The sequence below is a fragment of the Geotrypetes seraphini genome, chromosome 3, assembly GCF_902459505.1.
Source record: "Geotrypetes seraphini chromosome 3, aGeoSer1.1, whole genome shotgun sequence".
Classification (NCBI taxonomy): Eukaryota; Metazoa; Chordata; class Amphibia; order Gymnophiona; family Dermophiidae; genus Geotrypetes; species Geotrypetes seraphini.
Genome location: NC_047086.1, coordinates 398,981,223 through 399,000,992, shown reverse-complemented (window position 1 = coordinate 399,000,992; position 19,770 = coordinate 398,981,223). Strand labels below are relative to the sequence as shown.

At 43.8% G+C, this 19,770-nt stretch overlaps 1 protein-coding gene across 1 annotated transcript in view; it reads left to right on the top strand.

Annotated features, from left to right (window-relative positions):
• The window catches only part of DNAH8 (dynein axonemal heavy chain 8), a 1,666,792-nt gene that overhangs the window by 852,476 nt on the left and 794,546 nt on the right, over nucleotides 1-19,770 (top strand). Inside the window, 2 exon segments of the mRNA XM_033937418.1 lie at nucleotides 10,737-10,933; nucleotides 15,047-15,173. Of these exon segments, the coding sequence (XP_033793309.1) occupies nucleotides 10,737-10,933; nucleotides 15,047-15,173 (324 nt within the window).

Here is a 19,770-nt window from a genome sequence, read left to right as displayed (position 1 = left end):
CCTTACCTGTCTGGTAAGCCATGCTGGTTCTCCCTTACCTTTTGTTCTCCCCTCTTTGGAGATCCTCGGAATGTGGAGATTTTGTGCTTCTGTGATAGTATTTTTCAGTAGGGACCATGCCTGATCTACCGTTTCAAGTTTGTCCACCTTTTTCTTGAGTCGTTTTTTCACCATGGCTCTCATGTGATCGTATTTGCCCTTTTTAAAGTTTAAGGTTTTGGTTAAGGTTTTGGCATGTTTTCTATTAAAGGGTATTAACGTAGAACAAAATCTTTTCCAGAGAAAGGAAAATGGTAAAACCAGAGGACATAATTTGAGGTTGAGGGGTGGTAGATTCAGGGGCAATGTTAGGAAATTCTACTTTACGGAGAGGGTGGTGGATGCCTGGAATGCGCTCCCGAGAGAGGTGGTGGAGAGTAAAACTGTGACTGAGTTCAAAGAAGCGTGGGATGAACACAGAAGATTTAGAATCAGAAAATAATATTAAAGATTGAACTAGGCCAGTTACTGGGCAGACTTGTACGGTCTGTGTCTGTGCATGGCCGTTTGGAGGAGGATGGGCAGGGGAGGGCTTCAATGGCTGGGAGGGTGTAGATGGGCTGGAGTAAGTCTTAACAGAGATTTCGGCAGTTGGAACCCAAGCACAGTACCAGGTAAAGCTTTGGATTCTCGCCCAGAAATAGCTAAGAAGAAAAAAAAAAAATAAAAATAATAATTTAAATTGAATCAGATTGGGCAGACTGGATGGACCATTCGGGTCTTTATCTGCCGTCATCTACTATGTTACTATGTTACTATGTTACTATTCCCGATGTCAAGCTTAAAGCTGATCACATTGTGATCGCTCGTCCCCAGCGGTACCGTAACTTCTACTTCTTTTGTCGGACCCGTGAGGCCATTTAGTACCAAGTCCAGGGTGGCGTTGCCTCTTGTCGGCTCTTTTACCATTTGTTCCAGGAAGCAATCCCCTAGCGCCTCCAGGAACTTGGCCTCCTTGCCGCAGTTGGAGGTTCCTAGTTTCCAGTCTATCCTCGGGAAATTGAAGTCTCCCAATATTATTACATTGCCCGTCTTGCATTCTTGTTTGATTTCCTCTATCATTTCTGAGTCAGTTTCCTCCGCCTGTCCTGGGGGACGATAGTAAAGGCCAATTTTTGTGTCTGCGCTGTTTTGGCCAAGAATCTTGATCCAGAGGGACTCTAGCTTCTCTTTCATTTCCGTCGTAGCCACTTCAACAGATTCTACTCCTTCCTGAACATATAGGGCAATACCTCCACCTTTCTGCCCTACTCGATCTCTTCTATATAGTTTGTATCCCTGTAGCACTGTGTCCCATTTGTTTTCTTCATTCCACCATGTTTCTGTTATGCAAATGATTTCCAACCTATCATGTCTTGCTATTGTCTCTAGTTCCCCCATTTTGTTTCCTAGACTTCTAGCATTCGTATACATACATTTGAGTTCTCTTCGTGTTACCTTTTTGGACTTCCTACTCTTTACTGTCTCTACTGTTTCTTTCACGGTTTCCTTAACCGCTCCAGTGTTGTCTCCCTTGTTTGCTGTACGGTCATCCCCTCCTGTGTCTGAGTTGTCCCTTCCTGCCTTGTCTTCCTTATTTGCTGTGAGGTCGTCCCCTCCTGTGTATGAGTAGTAGCCCATGGTTTCTTCATCGGGGCATCCTGTCGTCCGTGCCATCGACTGGTGGTCGACTGTCGGCTTTCCCCTATTTGTTAGTTTAAAGCCTTCTCGATGGCCTTCTTCATGTTGCCTGCCAATACTCTTGCTCCTTCCTTGTTGAGGTGTAGTCCATCCTTTCTGTAGTACTTGCTTTTTCCCCAGAACGCCGTCCATGTATTAGAAGAAGAGCTTAGCCATCTAATTACTCAAAGGAAAACAAAACACAGGCCTAAAAGACTCTAGAGGAATTTATATTTGCTCAAAACTTTTATAGTAGCCCACGTATGAGAGAAAGACAATTCATATCTTTAGAGAGAATAATAAAAATAAAATGAATGGAAACCAAACTAGAGAGTTGCGCGGGGACAGAAAACCCACCCGTCCCCACCAAAATCCCACCCGTCTCCGCGAGGATCCACTCTGTCCTAGCCGTCCCTATAAACTTCAGAAATAGTTATTTCATTTAATTATGCTACTGAATTAAAGTATCTGCTAGAGAGGCTCGTCTTCTTTTCCTGCCTACAGCACAAACATGTAGCCAACCGGAAGTCTTCTCCCGATGTCGGAGCTGACGTCGGAGGAAAGGCTTTGTGTCATTCATGTGCAGGAAATTTGGAAAATATTTGGAAATACTGAGCACCCATGAGCTTGTGTCCTGAAAACTTTCTTTGCACAGCGGATCTGTTTGGTCTCCACAAGCCACAGAACTGAGGATTTCTCCCCTCCCAAGTTGTTGTTTTTTTTTTTTTTTTGCAGTGATTTTTTGCTATGATTCACCCACCATGCCTGTCTCTGGTATCTGGCACTGTCTGGCCTCTCAGCTGCTGCCCTTCCAGAAATGTTGGGTGGCATGCCAGTTCCACGGGAAAAGGGGCATCTACATCCAGGACCACAGCTTCTGCCAGCCCATCTCCATCCCCCTGTGCATGGACATCGCCTACAACCAGACCATCAAGGCCCTATATATTGAGCATTTTTCCATAACTGGCATCATCAAAATAAAGCAGTAAAAGCCCAAACAAACCAAGTATGGTTGGGTTTCAGGCTAGAAAATTCTCTGGTGCCTTTCCAGTTACTGTTACCTGGTAATTAACTGGAACTGCTGGGCCACAAGAACAAGGAGGACGCCGGCCTGGAGGTACACCAGTTCTACCCGCTGGTGAAGGTGCACTGCTCATCAGAGCTCAAGTTTTTCCTCTGCTCCATGTACGCCCCGGTATGCATGGTGCTGGAGCAGGCCATCCCGCCGTGCTGGTCAATCTGCGAATGGGTGTGGCAGGATGAACACATTTGGCTTCCAGTGAGCAGAACAATTTGGAAGGGGTGGGGGTGAGGCGCTGCTCTCCAAAGCTCTCAACCAAAGAACTCCCACACTTTCAATTGCCAACCACTGCCCACCACAGAGACCAAGTCACACACATTTGACTGCCTTAACCCTTTAAGCACCCCTCTTCACCCTGTGGTCTACCATCTCACCCTGTGGTTTACCATCTCTTCCCTGCCTGCCATCCAACACAGCCACTTTAATCTCATTCCCTCCCCCCCCCAATCCTACCTTCTTACTCATGCCTGAAATCATCTGCCTTCCCACCCATGAAGTACTCAAACCCTCCCATCGATCTAAATTTCCCATGACCTCCTTAAGCTTACCAGGGAAATTGTACACATAAAGATTACATTACATTACATTACATTACATTAGGGATTTCTATTCCGCCTGTGCCTTGCGGTTCTAGGCGGATTACAATATAGAAGATATCTGGGCAATTCCAGTAGAATTACATTTCAGGATAAGAGTAAGTTACAGGAACAGTAAAAAATTATGATACTTCAATTTCACAGAAGAAAATACATATCACAGAAGATAATACAAAGAACAGAAGATAATACATATCACAGAAGGTAATATATATCAACTGAATCAAATTAAATCGGGTGTAGTGTAAAAGAGTTACAGTACATTCTAGATCATAGACAAAGAGATACTATAGGTGGGTGTTTCCAAAGGCGTTGATTGGGAACTCATTGGGTGGTGGTTAGAGTGATGGGAGTTATTTTTTGAACAGTAGTGTTTTTATTTCTTTACGGAACTCTTTTATGTCTGTTGTTTTGGTCAGTAGTTTTGAGATGTCAGAGTCGATTTTAACACATCTGGTCAGATTAACACCCAAATAGCGAATGAAAAAGGTTGTTTCATAGTGCACAGCTCGGGATCCAAAAGATTAATATTCAAAATCTCCGACTTGCTAAAATTAGTCCAAAAACCAGACACTGAGCCAAAATCCACCTAATAGCCAATCTGTCGATCAAATCAGGAAAGATTCCGGAAGACTGGAAAGTGGCAAATGTTACGCCAATCTTCAAGAAAGGTTTGAGAGGGGATCCGGGTAACTACAGACTAGTGAATCTGAATTCGGTACCAGGAAAGATGGTAGAGGCGCTGATAAAGGACCGCATCATCGATCACTTTGACAGACACAAACTGATGAGGACCAGCCAGCACGGTTCAATAAAAGAAGATCTTGCTTGACAAACTTACTGCACTTCTTTGAGGGAGTAAATGGACAGACAGACAAGGATGACCCGGTCAACATCGTATATTTAGATTTTCAGAAGGCATTCGACAAGGTACCGCATGAACATATACTTAGAAAAATTGTGAGCCATTAATCAAGAGTGATATACTCACGTGGATTAAAAACTGGTTGGTGGATAGGAAACAGAGAGTGGGGATAAACGGACAATACTCGGACTGGAAAAGCGTCACAAGTAGAGTGCCGCAGGGTTCAGTGCTTGGGCCTGTGCTCCTCAACATATTTATAAACAACTTAGAAATTGGCACGATGAGTAATTAAATTTGCAGATGATACAAAGTTATTCAGAGTAGTGAGGACACAGCAGGATTGTGAAGACCTACAACAAGACATAAACACACTCAAGGAATGGAAATGGCAAATGAGATTCAACGTGGGTAAATGCAAGTTGATGCATGTCGGTAACATAAATCATATACACGAATACAGGATGTCCAGTACTATACTCGGAGAGAGCTCCCAGGAAAGAGACTCGGGAGTACTTGTAGACAAGTCAATGAAACCGTCTGCACAATGTGAGGCAGCGGCGAAAAGGGCAAACAGAATGCTAGGAATGATTAAGAAGGGGATCACAATCAGATCTGAAAAGGTTATCATGCCGTTCTACCAGACCATGGTACACCCCCCACCTGGAATACTGCGTCCAATACTGGTCGCTGTACATGAGAAAGGACATAGTACTACTCAAAAGAGTCCAGAGGAGAGCGACAAAAATGGTTAAGGGACTAGAGGAGTTGCCGTACAATGAGAAGCTAGAGAAACTGGGCCTCTTCTCCCTTGAAAAGAGGAGACTGAGAGGGTACATGATCAAAACATTCAAGATATTGAAAGGAATTGACTAAGTGCAGAGAAAGAGAGATTGTTCACCCTTTCCGAGGGGAAGAGAACCAGCTTTGGGTCTCTGGTACGTTGCGCCCCTGATTCCAGGGCATTGATAATCCTTTTCTTAGCCATCTGGTGTTGCTGTGGAACAGGGTACAGGCTAAATTGGGAAATGGGGCTTTAGTGTCCTCTCTGGCGGTTATACAAGCTGAACCTCTCGTTCTTGTAGTTTTTGAAAGTTTGAAGAATCTGTCCCTCTCCACTTTCTCTATGCCCGTCATGATCTTGTAAGTCTCTATCATGTCCCCTCTAAGCCTCTGCTTTTCCAGGGAAAAGAGCCCCAGTTTCTCTAATCTTTCAGCATATGAAAGGTTTTCCATACCTTTTATCAATCGCTCTTTTCTGAACCTTCTCGAGTATCGCCATATCCTTCTTTAGATACGGTGAGCAATATTATTCGTTTGTTAATTCCTTTGAAGAAGTGCAATAAGTTCATTAGGCACAATCTTCCCTTGCAGAAGCCATGTTGGCTTGTTTTCATCAGTTTATTCCTTTCTAGATGCTCATCGATGCTGTATTTTATCAGCACTTCCGCCATTTTCCCCAAAACCGAAGTCAGACTGTAGTTCCCCGGGTCACCTCTCGATCCTTTTTTAAAGATGGGCGTAACATTAGCTATCTTCCAATCCTCTGGGATCACGCCTGTTTTCAGGGATAGATTACAAACCTGCTGTAGTAGTTCCGCTATGTCCTCCTTTAGTTCTTTCAGTACCCTAGGGTGGATTCCGTCCGGGCCCGGAGATTTGTCAGTTTTTAATCTATCTATCTGCTTATGTATATCTTCAAGGCTTACCTCCATGGATGTTAATTTTTTTGATTGATCTTCTTTGAAGAGTTTTTTCAGGTTCCGGTACGTTGGATGTGTCCTCTTTTGTAAATACTGACGAAAAGAACATGTTTAGTCTATCCGCTACTTCTTTTTCCTCCTTCACCACTCCCTTCCTATCTCCATCATTCAGCGGTCCCACCTCCTCCCTTGCCGGCTGCTTCCCTTTAACATATCTGAAGAATGGTTAGAAATTTCGTGCTTCCCTGGATAGCCTCTCTTCAAATTCTCTTTTTGCTCTTCTAACCACGCGGTGACATTCTTTTTGATGCTTCCTGTGCTCTTTCCAGTTCTCCCCAGTTTTGTCCTTTTTCTATTTCCAGAATGAATTTTTCTTATGTCCTATCACTTTCTTCTTTAGTTATCCACGCTGGGTCTTTTGTTCGGCTCTTTTTGTATCCTTTTCTAAATCTGGGGATATACAGATTTTACGCCTCGCTCACCGTGTCCTTGAATAAAGACCAGGCTTGCTCCACAGTCTGCAATTTCTTTCAGCTGTTCCTAAGTTTCTTCCTTACCATTACTCTCCTCGCTTCGTAGTTTCCTTTCTTGAAGTTAAAAGTTCTCGTTGTGGTTCTCTTTCCCTTCAATATTCCTATTTCAACTTTGAACTTGATCTTATTGTGATCTCTGTTTCCCAACGGTTCCACTACTTCCACTTTCTTTGCAGGCCCTCTTAGCCCATTAAGGATTAGATCCAGAGTGGTGTTCCATCTCGTCGGTTCTCTGATAAGCTGCTCCATGAAGCAGTCCTGTATAGCTTCCAGGAATCCGGTCTCCCTAACGCATTGTGAGTTTCCAAGACTCCAGTCTATCTCAGGATAGTTGAAGTCTCCCATAACAATCGTGTTACTGCTTTTGCATTCTCGCCTTATTTCGGTTTTCATTTCTTCATCGTTTGCTTCGGTTTGCCCAGGTGGACGATAGTACAGGCCCATCTTTATCTTGGGCCTTTTCCTTCCCAGTATTTTAACCCATAGCGATTCCAATTTGTTGGCCGTCGCTGCTGTGTCCACTCTGGTCGAGTGTATGTTTTCTTTTATGTATAGGGCTATTCCTCCTCCTTTCTGGCCTGCCCTATCTTCGCAATAGAGCTTGTATCCCAGTAGTGCTATGTCCCATTTGTTTTCTTCATTCCACCATGTTTCAGAGACCCCAATGATGTCTAGATTCTCTTTTTTGGCCATGACTTCTAATTCCACCATTTTATTCCTTAGGCTCCTTGCATTGATATACATACAATTTAAGCCCTGGTATTCTTTTGTCTGTATTTTCTTTTCCTGTGCTACGATCTTTATTTTCTTTTCCTGCGCTATGATCTTCGTATCATCCTCATCTTGATCTGTCAGCTCTCGTTTTTTGGCCATTGTGTCTTCCCAGTATTTTTCCCACTCGGTTTCCTCACGGGATACCTTCTTCCAAATTGTCAACATATGGTCGACTGTCGGCTTTCCCCTTCTTCTTAGTTTAAAGCCTGTTCTATTCCTCTCCTAACGCTTGCAGGAAGTCTAGTTCCTGCCTCGCTCAGGTGCAGTCCATCTCTCCTGAAGAGCTTGCTCTTGCCCCAAAACGTTGTCTAGTTCCTCACGAAGTGGAACCCCTCTTCCTCGCACCATTTCCTTATCCATGCATTTATTGACTGTAGTTCCGTCTGTCTCTTCACATCTGCCCTCGGTACTGGTAGGATTTCTGAAAACACTATCCTCTGGGTCCTCATCTTCAACTTCCTTCCCAGAATCTTGAACTGTTCAATCAGTTCATTTCTACTGTAGTCTCTCCTGCTTACATCATTTGTTCCGATGTGGATCATCACTGTAGTCTCCTCCGTCTCTGCTCCTTCTAGGGTCCTTTCAATTTTGTCGATGATGTCCTTTGCTCTCGCTCCTGGGAGGCAGGTCACAAGTCGATCCTCTCTTCCTCCTGCTATGTGGCTATCTACTTGCCTTAGGATTGAGTCTCCCACTAGGATTGCACACTTTCCCTTCTTCAGTTTTCACTCCGGTCGCAAGTCTATGTCCTCGGTGTGCTTCGCTGGTTCCTCTTCTAGGCATCGGCAAGACCTTGCTTCTCCTTCCTGCGGGATTTCCAGCGGGATTTCCGGCATGAAGGGATAATAGTCTTCCATCAATGGGCTCAGAAAGGGTTGCTAAAATTTTGAGATCTACTGGGGCCTACAGGGGTGCTATCTTTTGAACTTCTCCAACAGAAGTTTGGGTTGCCTGCTGGGAACTATTTGGCTTATTATCAGATCTGCCACTTTATGCATGCCCAAGGCTGGGGGTCCAGATCACCTCTGGGGCAGAAACATCTAGAGAACTTGTGGTTGGTCTTACAAAAGGTCCTTCGACCTCTCAGTGTTGTATCAGTATTGGAGGGGGCATTCTACCACTCATTTCTCTTACATGACACATTGGGAAGGGGATTTGGGACAGTTGTTTACTTCAAAAGAATGGGGGGTTATATGTGTGGGGGGGTATATAGGGCATCTTCTTGTGCCTTGGTTCAGGAGAATGCTTACAAGGTAATGACCCATTGGTACTACATGCCAGAGCGATTGCACAGAATGTTTCCCCAGGTGTCTGATCAATGTACTGCTGTGGGGTCATTCTTGTACATTTGGTGGGACTATTTGGTACTATGCCTATTCTGGAGAGGAGGGGTCCATGTCCTAACTGATCTTATCGGCGGGTCTGTGGGAGAGACACCCCAGGGCTGTTTGCTGGGCTTGAACAACAATAGGGAACATAAATGGCAAACTAAGCTTCTTCGCCTAGGCCTGGCGGCGGCAAAATGCTTAATAGCGAATCATTGGAAAAGCAAATTAGCTCCAACATATAATGAATGGCTTAATCGTTTGTTGTCCTTGGGGAAGATGAAGAGGCTGTAGCTAAGCGCCGCTCTACTTATATGTCTCAAGGTTATACTTGGAAAAAATTGGGGGATATATTGAAGGATCTTTAATTATTCTCACCAGTTCCAGTACACCGGTTCCTGTGGCACTACTCAACTCCACTGACCATTTAACCCTACCCTCTGTTTTTTTATCTTATAACCAATTTCTAATCCACAACTGAACTTTGCTACCTATCCTATGACTCTTTGTTATTTGGTTATTTGGTAATTAATCCACAACTGAACTTTGCTACCTATCCCATGACTCTTTGTTATTTGGTTATTTGGTAATTTATTACTGTAATCATCTTGTTCCCAGTCTCTGGTTCTGCTTCCCTCTGTGCTCTTAACTGTTTCCAGGATCTTCTACCCATCTGCTATTTCATTTCTCTCACTCTTTCACCTTCACTTTCTGCCCTACATCTATCGCTAACACTGTTCTTTCACTTTTCTCGTTTTCTACTACCTCCTCAAATCCATCTTCTTTTCCACCTCTTTTATTTCTCTTCTATCCATGTGCAGCATTCCCCCTTCACTTTCTTCCCTTCCATATGCATTCCCCCTTTTTCCTTCCCTCCTGTGTAGCATTTTCCCCTCCCTTCTTTTCCACCCTTGTGCAGCATTTGACCTGCTCTTCCATCAATGGGTATTCCCCTACCATCCGTGTATATTTCCCACACACACACTCATTTCACGTGCATTTTCCCTATCCCATCCATCCATCATGCATTTGCCCCTACTCCATTCCTTCTATCCATGTGTAAGCATTTCCCTCTCCCTTCCCTTGTAGTCATATACATGTACATCTGTTTTTCCTTTCTTTCACAATGTGCAACTTCTCACCTTCCCGAAGGTCCAGCCTCCCTTTACCTCCCTCTATCCTCTCTTCAAGTGCTGACCTCCTACTCCTCTCTGTCCCCTGGATCCCCCCCATCCCCTGGGCACTACTAACTAGCTGCATTCACTGGCACTGCAGACCGCAAATACATTAGGCTTCAGCTGACACACCAAGTCTTTTCCTCTTCCACATTCTTCCCATGTGGCAACAGGAAGTTGCAACAGAGGGAAGGACCCAGAGAGTGCCTGTAGTAATTTCAGCCTGCAGTGCTGGTTAACGCCACAGGTTTATAGGGCCCATGGAGGAGAGGGACTAGGGCACAGAGAGAAGAGGCCAGGACTGGAACTGGAAGAAGGTAGGGGGATAGAGGGAGGTAAAGACTGGTAGGGCAGGTGTGCTGATTTTGAGGTGGCAAAGGGGGGGCAAGGTACTTTTTTGGAGTGGCACTTGCTGCCCCCTTTGCCCCATTATAGCAAAGCCTGTGGTTAAAGACCATGTGCCAGCAGTGACTCTGCTTGAGTTTTTGTCCTAGAATAGGGAGAGCAGCATCAGAGGCAGGAGGAAGGGAAAGGAGGAAAGATTCAATGCTGTACGGTTGCCATACTGCTGCCCTCTAAATGCTGCTGTCCTAGATGGATACCTAGCCTGCCTTGTAACAGATCTGGCCCTGTAGGCAAAAAAGTTAGCAAAACATTATGCTAGATCTAAGCTTTGGGAGTACTATTCTGTTTCAATGCCATCTAATTCTCTGTCTATGGTAAGGAACTGTTACAGGTAAGAAACTCTGCTATATATAGGAAAGTTTCACCTGATTTTTTTTTTTTTTTAATTTAATGCTTTTTATTGAAAAAAATTTGCACAAGTACAAAACAGAAGTAGTACAAGAGCTCAACATACCCATGCATGGGACATGCCCCAAGCACCAATAACATCATCAAAAGATATCCAAAGACTTGGAAATATGCAGTGTTTCACCCGATTTTCTGATTATAGTTTTTCACTATTTACACTTTATATTTTTTTGCAGAAATGTTTGAGAAGCCCCATTCTGTCAAAAAATTAAAGAATTTCTATACAAATGTGGCAGAACATAAAGATGTTTCAAAATTAGTTCTCCTGCTTTCTTCTTGTGTAAATTCTGTAAGGAAGGCAGTCGGCGAAGCATTGCAGGATTTTCAGATATATAAAGTGCTGTGGACAGAAGACAGAAATGCTAAAGTTAAGGTACTTACATTCTCTGATATAAGTTTCAGTGATATATACATGTATATATAGTTTTCACTGTCTTGTTCTGGGGATATCATATTTCATAATTATTATCCTAGGACAAGCAGTCATCATATTCTCACATTTGAGTGACGTCATCCACGGAACCCTGAACGGACATGGTAAAAGTGTATTGCCACTTTATGTTTTTTAGAAAGTTTGTGACTACCCACACCATGCATGCGTGAGCGCCTTCCCGCCCAAAGCCAGTATGCGATACCTCAGTTATTTGTTTTCCACAGAGTGAAGAAATATTTTTTTCTGGACTCAATTGTTGCCTTCCTGTTATTGTTTTGTTTTTCTTGGCTTTTGCCATTTTTTTGTTCTTCGGTCTAAAAAAAAAAGTTATTGGGGTTTCTTTTTCTCCGTTTTCACGGACGAGCTTTTGGCACTCTATTTTCTTCCTCGATGGGCTTTCCTTTCTCTGTCACCAAAATTGAGTTTAACCTCGCTGCTAAGATTTTTCCATCCATGTCGAAACCATCAAGCGGTTTTAAGATATGCTGTCAGTAATAATAATAACTTTATTTTTTCTATACCGCCATAATCTTGAGACTTTTAGGCGGTTCACAGTGAAGAGAGCTGTACAATCAGCGAATTACAGTGTACAAATAGAGCAGATGTCACTGAGCAGTCAGTGATTTAGCAAGAAAAAGATATTAATGTGATTTAGCAAGATTTAGTGTACAATTTAGCAAGAAAAAGATATTAATGGGTTACAGTATAATCTTAACATGTTACATTAAAAGGGGCTGGATGTCCAGCGAATTGAAGAATACAAATGGTGAAGAATATCGTTAGTGAAGATGCGTTGTATCAGCATGAAGAGTAATAGCTTTAAAAAAAAAAAAGGGGGCGTTTTTTGACTAGGAATTAAATCTATTGAACAGAGCAGTCAGTGTCAGCACCCTATTTCCATCATTGTCCCGCAGAGTTGGCATTTACAGTGTTTGGGTACCGCAAGGCTCGGTGCTTGGACCTATGCTCTTCAACATCTTTATAAACGATCTGGACATTGGTATGACGAGTGAGGTGATTAAATTTGCGGACGATACGAAGTTATTCAAAATAGTGAAGACACAGGGGGATTGCGAATATCTGCAACATGACATAATCAGGCTCGAGGAATGGGCATTAACATGGCAGATGAGGTTCAACGTGGATAAGTGTAAAGTGATGCATGTAGGTAACAAAAATCTCATGCATGAATACAGGATATCTGGGGCGGTACTTGGAGAGACCTCCCAGGAAAGAGACTTGGGAGTTATGATCAACAAGTCGATGAAGCCGTCCACGCAATGTGCGGCGGTGGCGAAAAGGGCAAACAGAATGCTAGGAATGATAAGGGGATCATGAACAGATTGGAGAAGGTTATCATGCCGCTGTACCGGGCCATGGTGCACCCTCACCTGGAGTACTGCATCCAGCACTGGTCGCCATACATGAAGAAGGGCACGGTACTACTCGAAAGGTTCCAGAGAAGAGTGACTAAGATGATTAAGGGGCTGGAGGAGTTGCCGTACAGTGAGAGATTAGAGAAACTGGGCCTCTTCTCCCTTGAAAAGAGGAGACTGAGAGGGGACATGATAGAAACATTCAAGGTACTGAAGGGATTAGACTTAGTAGATAAGGACAGGTTGTTCACCCTCTCCAAGGTAGGGAGAACAAGAGGGCACTCTCTAAAATTGAAAGGGGATAGATTCCGTATGAACTTGAGGAAGTTCTTCTTTACCCAGAGAGTGGTAGAAAACTGGAACGCATTTCCAGAGTCTGTCATAGGGGAAAAAACCCTGCAGGGATTCAAGACAAAGTTAGATAAGTTCCTGCTGAACCAGAACATACGCAGATAGGGCTAGTCTCAGTTAGGGTGCTGGTCTTTGACCAGAGGGCTGCCGCGTGAGCGGACTGCTGGGCACGATGGACCACTGGTCTGACCCAGCAGTGCCAATTCTTATGTTCTCATATGTCCTGAACTTTGGGTCGACTTACTTGTGCATTGTTCCACATTGCAGAAGCACTCGTTGAAGGCTCGCCATGTTCAACAAGAGAAGATCTTCGGCTCTGCTATGGACTCTTCAATTCGTTCTGAGCCTTCGGTACCTGCAGCACTGGCTTTAACATTGGAGGTTATTCCAGCATCTGGGAAGCATGTTCAGAAGTCATTGTCTTCCCAGCAAGCATCCCAGGCCTCTAACGTTCTCCTTCAGTGCAGGCTGCCTCTCCTTCAGGGTGTGTATCCTCTTCGAGGTCATCCCACAACACCCTGTTGCACTGACCAAAGAGTACTGGTGCAAATTTTCAAGGAACAACTCCAGTGGGTTTTTCCGAAGGGAGATTGGTGACATGTTCAAATTGTACTCGACACAGGTGTTTGAATCAACTCTCTCAGTAACGGCCCAGCCTAAGCATAGCATTTAGAGGGTGCAGGGTACCAATTCCAGGTGTGTACCAGCATGCCACTCTGCTTCTTATCGGTACTCCTCCAATAGACATCGCTGCTCTCATTTGAGGCATCATTCCTCCTCCTCAAGGCATCATCAATCTGCATCAATGCTCTTCATCAAAACATCGCTCTTATTCCTATGTTTCCAGCTATAGAAGATCTTTGCGTCATCCCTCTTCATCATCCTCATCAAATCAGTACTGGCATCGAGGAAGTTCTCACCAATCCCATTGGTCACCTGAGGCTTATGACTGATCTTTCTTGTGGCCACTCTGATCCTGAATATGTCTACTTTATCAGCTCCTGAGCCCTATGGACTTTCTTCAGATCTGTCTCCTCCTTCTAGAAGAAGGCCTCCACTTGAATATATTAGACTGTTGGGAAAGACTCTCCCTGTCTAGTTAGAGGCTGACATTGAACCCAGCTGAGCTACTTGATGCCTTGGATTTCGATGAAGCTCCTAAACATAGAAACATAGAGTATGACGGCAGAAAAGGGCCGACGACCCAACAAGTCTGCCCACTCAAGAACCCTCCCTCCTTTGGGAATCCATCTTTTAAGCATTCCTCTGAAGCGACCCCACCTGTCTGTCCCATCGTCCCTTGAAGTCGAGCGTGGTATTGGTCTCGACTACCTGACGTGGAAGACCATTCTATCAATCAATTACCCTTTCGGTGAAGAAATACTTCCTGGTGTCCCCATGAAATCTTCCCCCACTGAGTTTTAGCGGATGCACTCTTGTCACCATGGGACCCGTAAGACAAAAGATTTCTTCCTCCACATCAATACGGCCCATGCTGCATAAGTTTCCCTTACATGGTCTCCTCAAGGACACGCTCTTCAAATTGGGAGACTCTTTTTTCAGTCACTATATGTCCAGGAAAAATTGATTCCCTCTACAGAATAACATCCAGTCTGGGGTTTGACAAGGCACAACTCCAGCATAACATAACATGTCACTTATATATGGCAAAACCTTATGGATCCTTGTGGTTTACAATAAGCAAGAGAAGCTGAACATCAAACAGCAAGTTAAAATTAAACATATCATAAGGCCATGCTTGTCGAATCAACCCTTAAAAAATCTAACAGATCCTGGGTTTATGGCCAATTGATTCTAAATTATAACTTCTACATGCCCTTCTACTTTAAACATCTGGCAAGGCACTTGTCTGAGTCTGAACAACGTATTCCTTTGGATTGTGTTGAGGATTTTCAGAACATGGTTCACAATATCCTATAGACAAGAAAGTATATGGCAAGAACTGCATTTGATGCATTTGGATTAACGTCAAGAGAATCGGCCATGTCTGTTGCTATGAAGTGCTTTTCTTGGCTGTGAGTTTCCAACATTAATCTTCAAGATTGCTTAGCCAACATTCCATGTCTTGGTGAAGAATTCCTTGGCTACTATATGGAAGCAGCTACTAAAAAACTTACTCAGCATGAACTAAAATGGAACTTTTTTTTTTTTTTAAATTTAGTTCAATTTATTTATTGGATAATGAAGAAAAGGAAAAAATAGTCTCTAGTCATACTCTGTACATACTGTGAAGTCTATCTATTGTATGTTCTGTGCCTGATAAATAAAGAGCTAAAAAATAATTGCATGTTTATATCTTATTTAGCAATTTATGGATGGAAATCCTTCTCTCAATGAAATGCGAGCTGAAATTCTCCATTATGATAATTTGGAACAACAGATTGAAGATCTAAGGCCAGCCATTGTTGTAGGACCACTTGAAATGCATACAGGTATGAAAGTTATTTTTGGGGGGGTGAAAAGTATCGATGATCACTGCATTATGTGACAATCTATATGGCAGTAGCTTGTGTCATAAGAGACTCCAGCAGAGCTTAGATGTGTTAAAATGAAGACAAGCTTATCTAACACAATGTCATAGCAATTATCTTTGCAGTTACTGCCAATAGGCTCAATTTTTAGGATGTAGAATTCCGGAATGTGTGCTTTAAATTATTTTCTTATCATTCTTTCCAACCCAGCAAAAGCTGGAAAGAATGACAAATGGAGTCCAGAATGTCTCTAAGGGGCTCTTTTACTAAAGTGCACTAACGGATTTAATGCATGCTAATGATTAGCACACGCTCAATGCTAAGAAGCCCAGCCAGAGTGTAACTTCACCTCTAGTTATCAAAGGACTAACAGCTGTTTGTTCTGGCATGCATCCTTCCAAGATCAGAGGGTCATAATCAGTCTGACACCCACCAACCATAGAAGGCACTGGCTCATAGAAACATAGAAATAGACGGCAGATAAGGGCCCACGGCCCATCTAGTCTGCCCACCTTAATGTTCCTCCCCTACCTTTGCCCTGTGAATAGATCCCATGTGCCGATCCCATTTGGCCTTAAAATCAGGCACGCTGCTGGCCTCAATCATCTGTAGTGGAAGACTATTCCAGCGATCAACCACTCTTTCAGTGAAAAAGAATTTCCTGGTGTCACCTTGTAGTTTCCCGCCCCTGATTTTCAACGGATGCCCTCTTGTTGTCGTGGGACCCTTGAAAAAGAAGATATCTTCCTCCGCTTCGATGCGGCCCGTAAGATACTTGAACGTCTCGATCATGTCCCCCCTCTCTCTGCGCTCCTCGAGCGAGTATAGCTGTAATTTGTCAAGCCGTTTTTCGTATGGTAGATCCTTGAGTCCCGAGACCATCCGGGTGGCCATTCTTTGCAACGACTCCAGTCGCAGCACATCCTTGCGATAATGCGGCCTCCAGAATTGCACACAGTATTCCAGGTGGGGCCTCACCATGGATCTATACAATGGCATAATGACTTCCGCCTTACGATTGACGAAACCCCTTCGTATGCAGCCCATGATTTGTTTTGCCTTGGACGAAGCCTGCTCCACTTGATTGGCAGACTTCATGTCCTCACTGACGATTACCCCCAAGTCTCGTTCTGCTACCGTTTTTGCTAGGATCTCGCCATTAAGGGTATAAGACTTGCATGGATTCTGGCTGCCCAGGTGCATAACTTTGCATTTTTTGGCATTGAAGTTGAGTTGCCATGTTGCCATGTTGAGTTGCCATGAGTTGCTCACTGCAAGGAAGAGAGAGCATCACATAGTAGAAGCCTCTCCTGGTAAATGGTGAGCTTGCATATCTTCCTATAGTCCATTGGAGTAGATAGATAGATTCATACATAGAAACATGACGGCAGATAAAGGCCAAATGGCCCATCTAGTCTGCCCATCCGCAGTAACTATTATTTCTTTCTCTCTCCAAGAGATCCCACATGCCTATCCTAGCCTCTTGAATTCAGTCAGTCTCTGCCTCCACCACCTCTTCTGGGAGACTGTTCCATGCATCTACCACCTTTTCTGTGAAAAGGTATTTTCTCAGATTACTCTGCCCTCTCATTGCAGAGTTTCCTTTCAAATGAAAGAGACTTGACTCATGCACATTTATATTACGTAGGTATTTAAACATCTCTATCATATCTCCCCTCTTCCACCTTTCTTCCAAAGTATACAGATTGAGATCTTTAAGTCTGTCCCCATACGCCTTATCACGAAGACCATACACCATTTCAGTAGCCTTCCTCTGGACCAACTCCATCCTTTTTATAACTTTTTGAAGATGTGACCTCCAGAATTGTACACAATATTCTAAATGAGGTCTCACCAGAGTCTTATACCGAGGCATCAATACCTCCTTCTTCCTACTGGCCATATCTCTTCCTATGCAACCTAGCATCCTTCTAGCTTTTGCCATCAACTTTTCAACCTGTTTGGCCACCTTAAGGTCATCACATACAATCACACCCAAGTCCCGCTCTTCCGTTGTGCACATAAGTTCTTCATCCCCTAAACTGTACCATTCCCTCAGGTTTTTGCAGCCCAAATGCATGACCTTGCATTTCTTAGCATTAAATTTTAGCTGCCAAATTTCAGACCATTCTTCAAGCTTCGCCAGGTCTTTCTTCATGTTGTTCACATTTACCTGGTGTGTCTACTCTATTGCAGATTTTTGGTATCATCGCAAAGAGGCAAATCTAACCCAACAATCCTTCAGCAATATCATTTATAAAAATGTTAAAAGAACAGGCCCAAGAACAGAACGTTGAGGCACACTACTGGTAACATCCCTTTCTTTAGAGCAATCTCCATTGATCACTACCCTCTGTCGCCTTCCACTCAATCAGTTCCTGACCCAGCCCGTCACTTTGGGATCCATCCCAAGGGTACTCAGTTTATTTATTAGACGTCTGTGTGGAACACTGTCAAAGGCTTTGCTAAAATCTAAATACACCACATCTAGCGCACATCCTCTATCCAATTCTCTGGTCACCCAGTCAAAGAAATTGATCAGATTTGTCTGACAATACCTACCTCTAGTGAATCCATGTTGCCTCCACAGGATTCCAGAAATCTGACCATTCTTTGTTTTAAAAGCGTTAGACTATTGCAACATCCTCTATCTCCCCTGCCCTGCAACAATGACAAAACAATTACAAACAATTCAAAACACAGCTCTGAGTCTCATCTACTCATTAAGGAAACATGTCCACATTAAAGAGGCATACCTCAGCTCCAATTCCAGAAAGAATACTATTTAAATTCTACTGTATACTATTTAAAACTATAAACGGAGACAGCCCAACCTATCTGAACAACCGCCTCATCCAAACTACCTCAACCAGGCACAGGAAAACTCACACTCCATTCACATACCCTCCAATCAAAGAAGTTAAATGAAAAAATGTATATGATGGCCTCCTAGCCACTCAAATAGCAAAACTAGACAACCAAATCTCCAATCTACTGATAACAACCCCAGATTACAAGATATTCAGAAAAGAAATAAAGACAATATTCTTCAAGAAATCCCTGAAAAAGTCTTAACACCACAAGTTCCTTCCTTCTTCCCACCAACTTCCTGACTCCCCAAAACTACCTGATCTACTCTTTACCGTTACTGGAAATGACCAGAGATCTTCCTTTGTAACCCACCTTCTACAACTCTTTTGTAATCCGCCTTGTACCGCAAGGTAATGTTGGAATTGAAATCTCTAATGTAATGTTTCCATTAATTTGCTTACCACAGAAGTCAGACTTACCGGCCTATAATTCCCTACTTCTTCCTTCTACTTTTGTGGAGAGGGACCACATCCACCCTTCTCCAGTTTTCTGGTACCACTCCTGACTCTAAGGTTTCATTGAAAAGGTCAGTCATCAGAGCTACCAGAACTTCCCTAAGTTCCTTCAGTGCCCTCGGATGTACACCATCCGGCCCCATCACTTTGTCTACCTTTATTTTATCTAGCTCCTCACGAACACAACCTTCTGAAAATCGATCAGGGTCTATTACTCCTCCATCCCTATTCACGTTTGTCTTCTGTGGTCCCACTCCGTGAACACTGAACTGAAATATTTGTTAAGCAATTCAGCCTGATCTTTATCAGCTTCTACATATTCCTCCCCTTCACCTTTGAGTCTCACAATGCCACTTTTGCACTTCTTCCTATCACTAATATATCTAAAATAATGTCTTGTTTCCCCATTTTACCATGTCAGCTGTTTTATCCCAGGACAAGCAGGCAGCATATTCTTGACTGATGGGTGACGGCACCGACGGAGCCCCGGTACGGACAATTTTAGAGTGATTGCACTCTAAGAACTTTTAGAAAGTTCTAGCTCGGCCGCACCGCGCACGCGCGAGTGCCTTCCCGCCCGACAGAGGCGCGCGGTCCCTCAGTTTCTTAGTTTCCGCGGAGCTAAGAAGACGCGTTTTTTTCAACGGCTGTTGAAACTTTTTTTCTATTGCCTTCCCGCTCGCGTAAACTTTTGGCTAATTGGCCTTATTTGGTTTCTTTTTTCTTTTTTGTAAAAAAAAAAAAAAAATTTCTTTTCTTTTTCTTAATTTGATTTTCCCCGGCGGGACCTTCTGCCACCATCGAAGCCTCGGCCTTCGATTTGGCGGAAGCCGTTTTTCCGTTCATGCCCCCTCAACCGGGTTTTAAAAAGTGCCAGCGGTGTGCTAGGCCTATATCTCTCACGGACCCACACAACTGGTGCTTACAGTGTTTGGGTCCTGAGCATCAGGCCTCTACTTGCACCCGCTGTGCTACTCTAAAAAAACGGACATTAAAGAATCGCCAAATACAGCAGCGATTACTGTTCGGTGCCGAGATGTCTGACCCCGTTCCTTCGACTCCGGCTTCGGCACCGATTCAGTCGGCACCCTCGTCTTCGACGCCGCGTGATTCCACACCGGCGTCTCAACAGTCAGGTAAGCCGGCTAAGAAGCCTTCCCCGCTGGAACGTCTTCCGGCCTCGAGTGCAGTGAGTCCAATCCTGCCGCCTGTAAGACGCCAGCGGAAGCGCT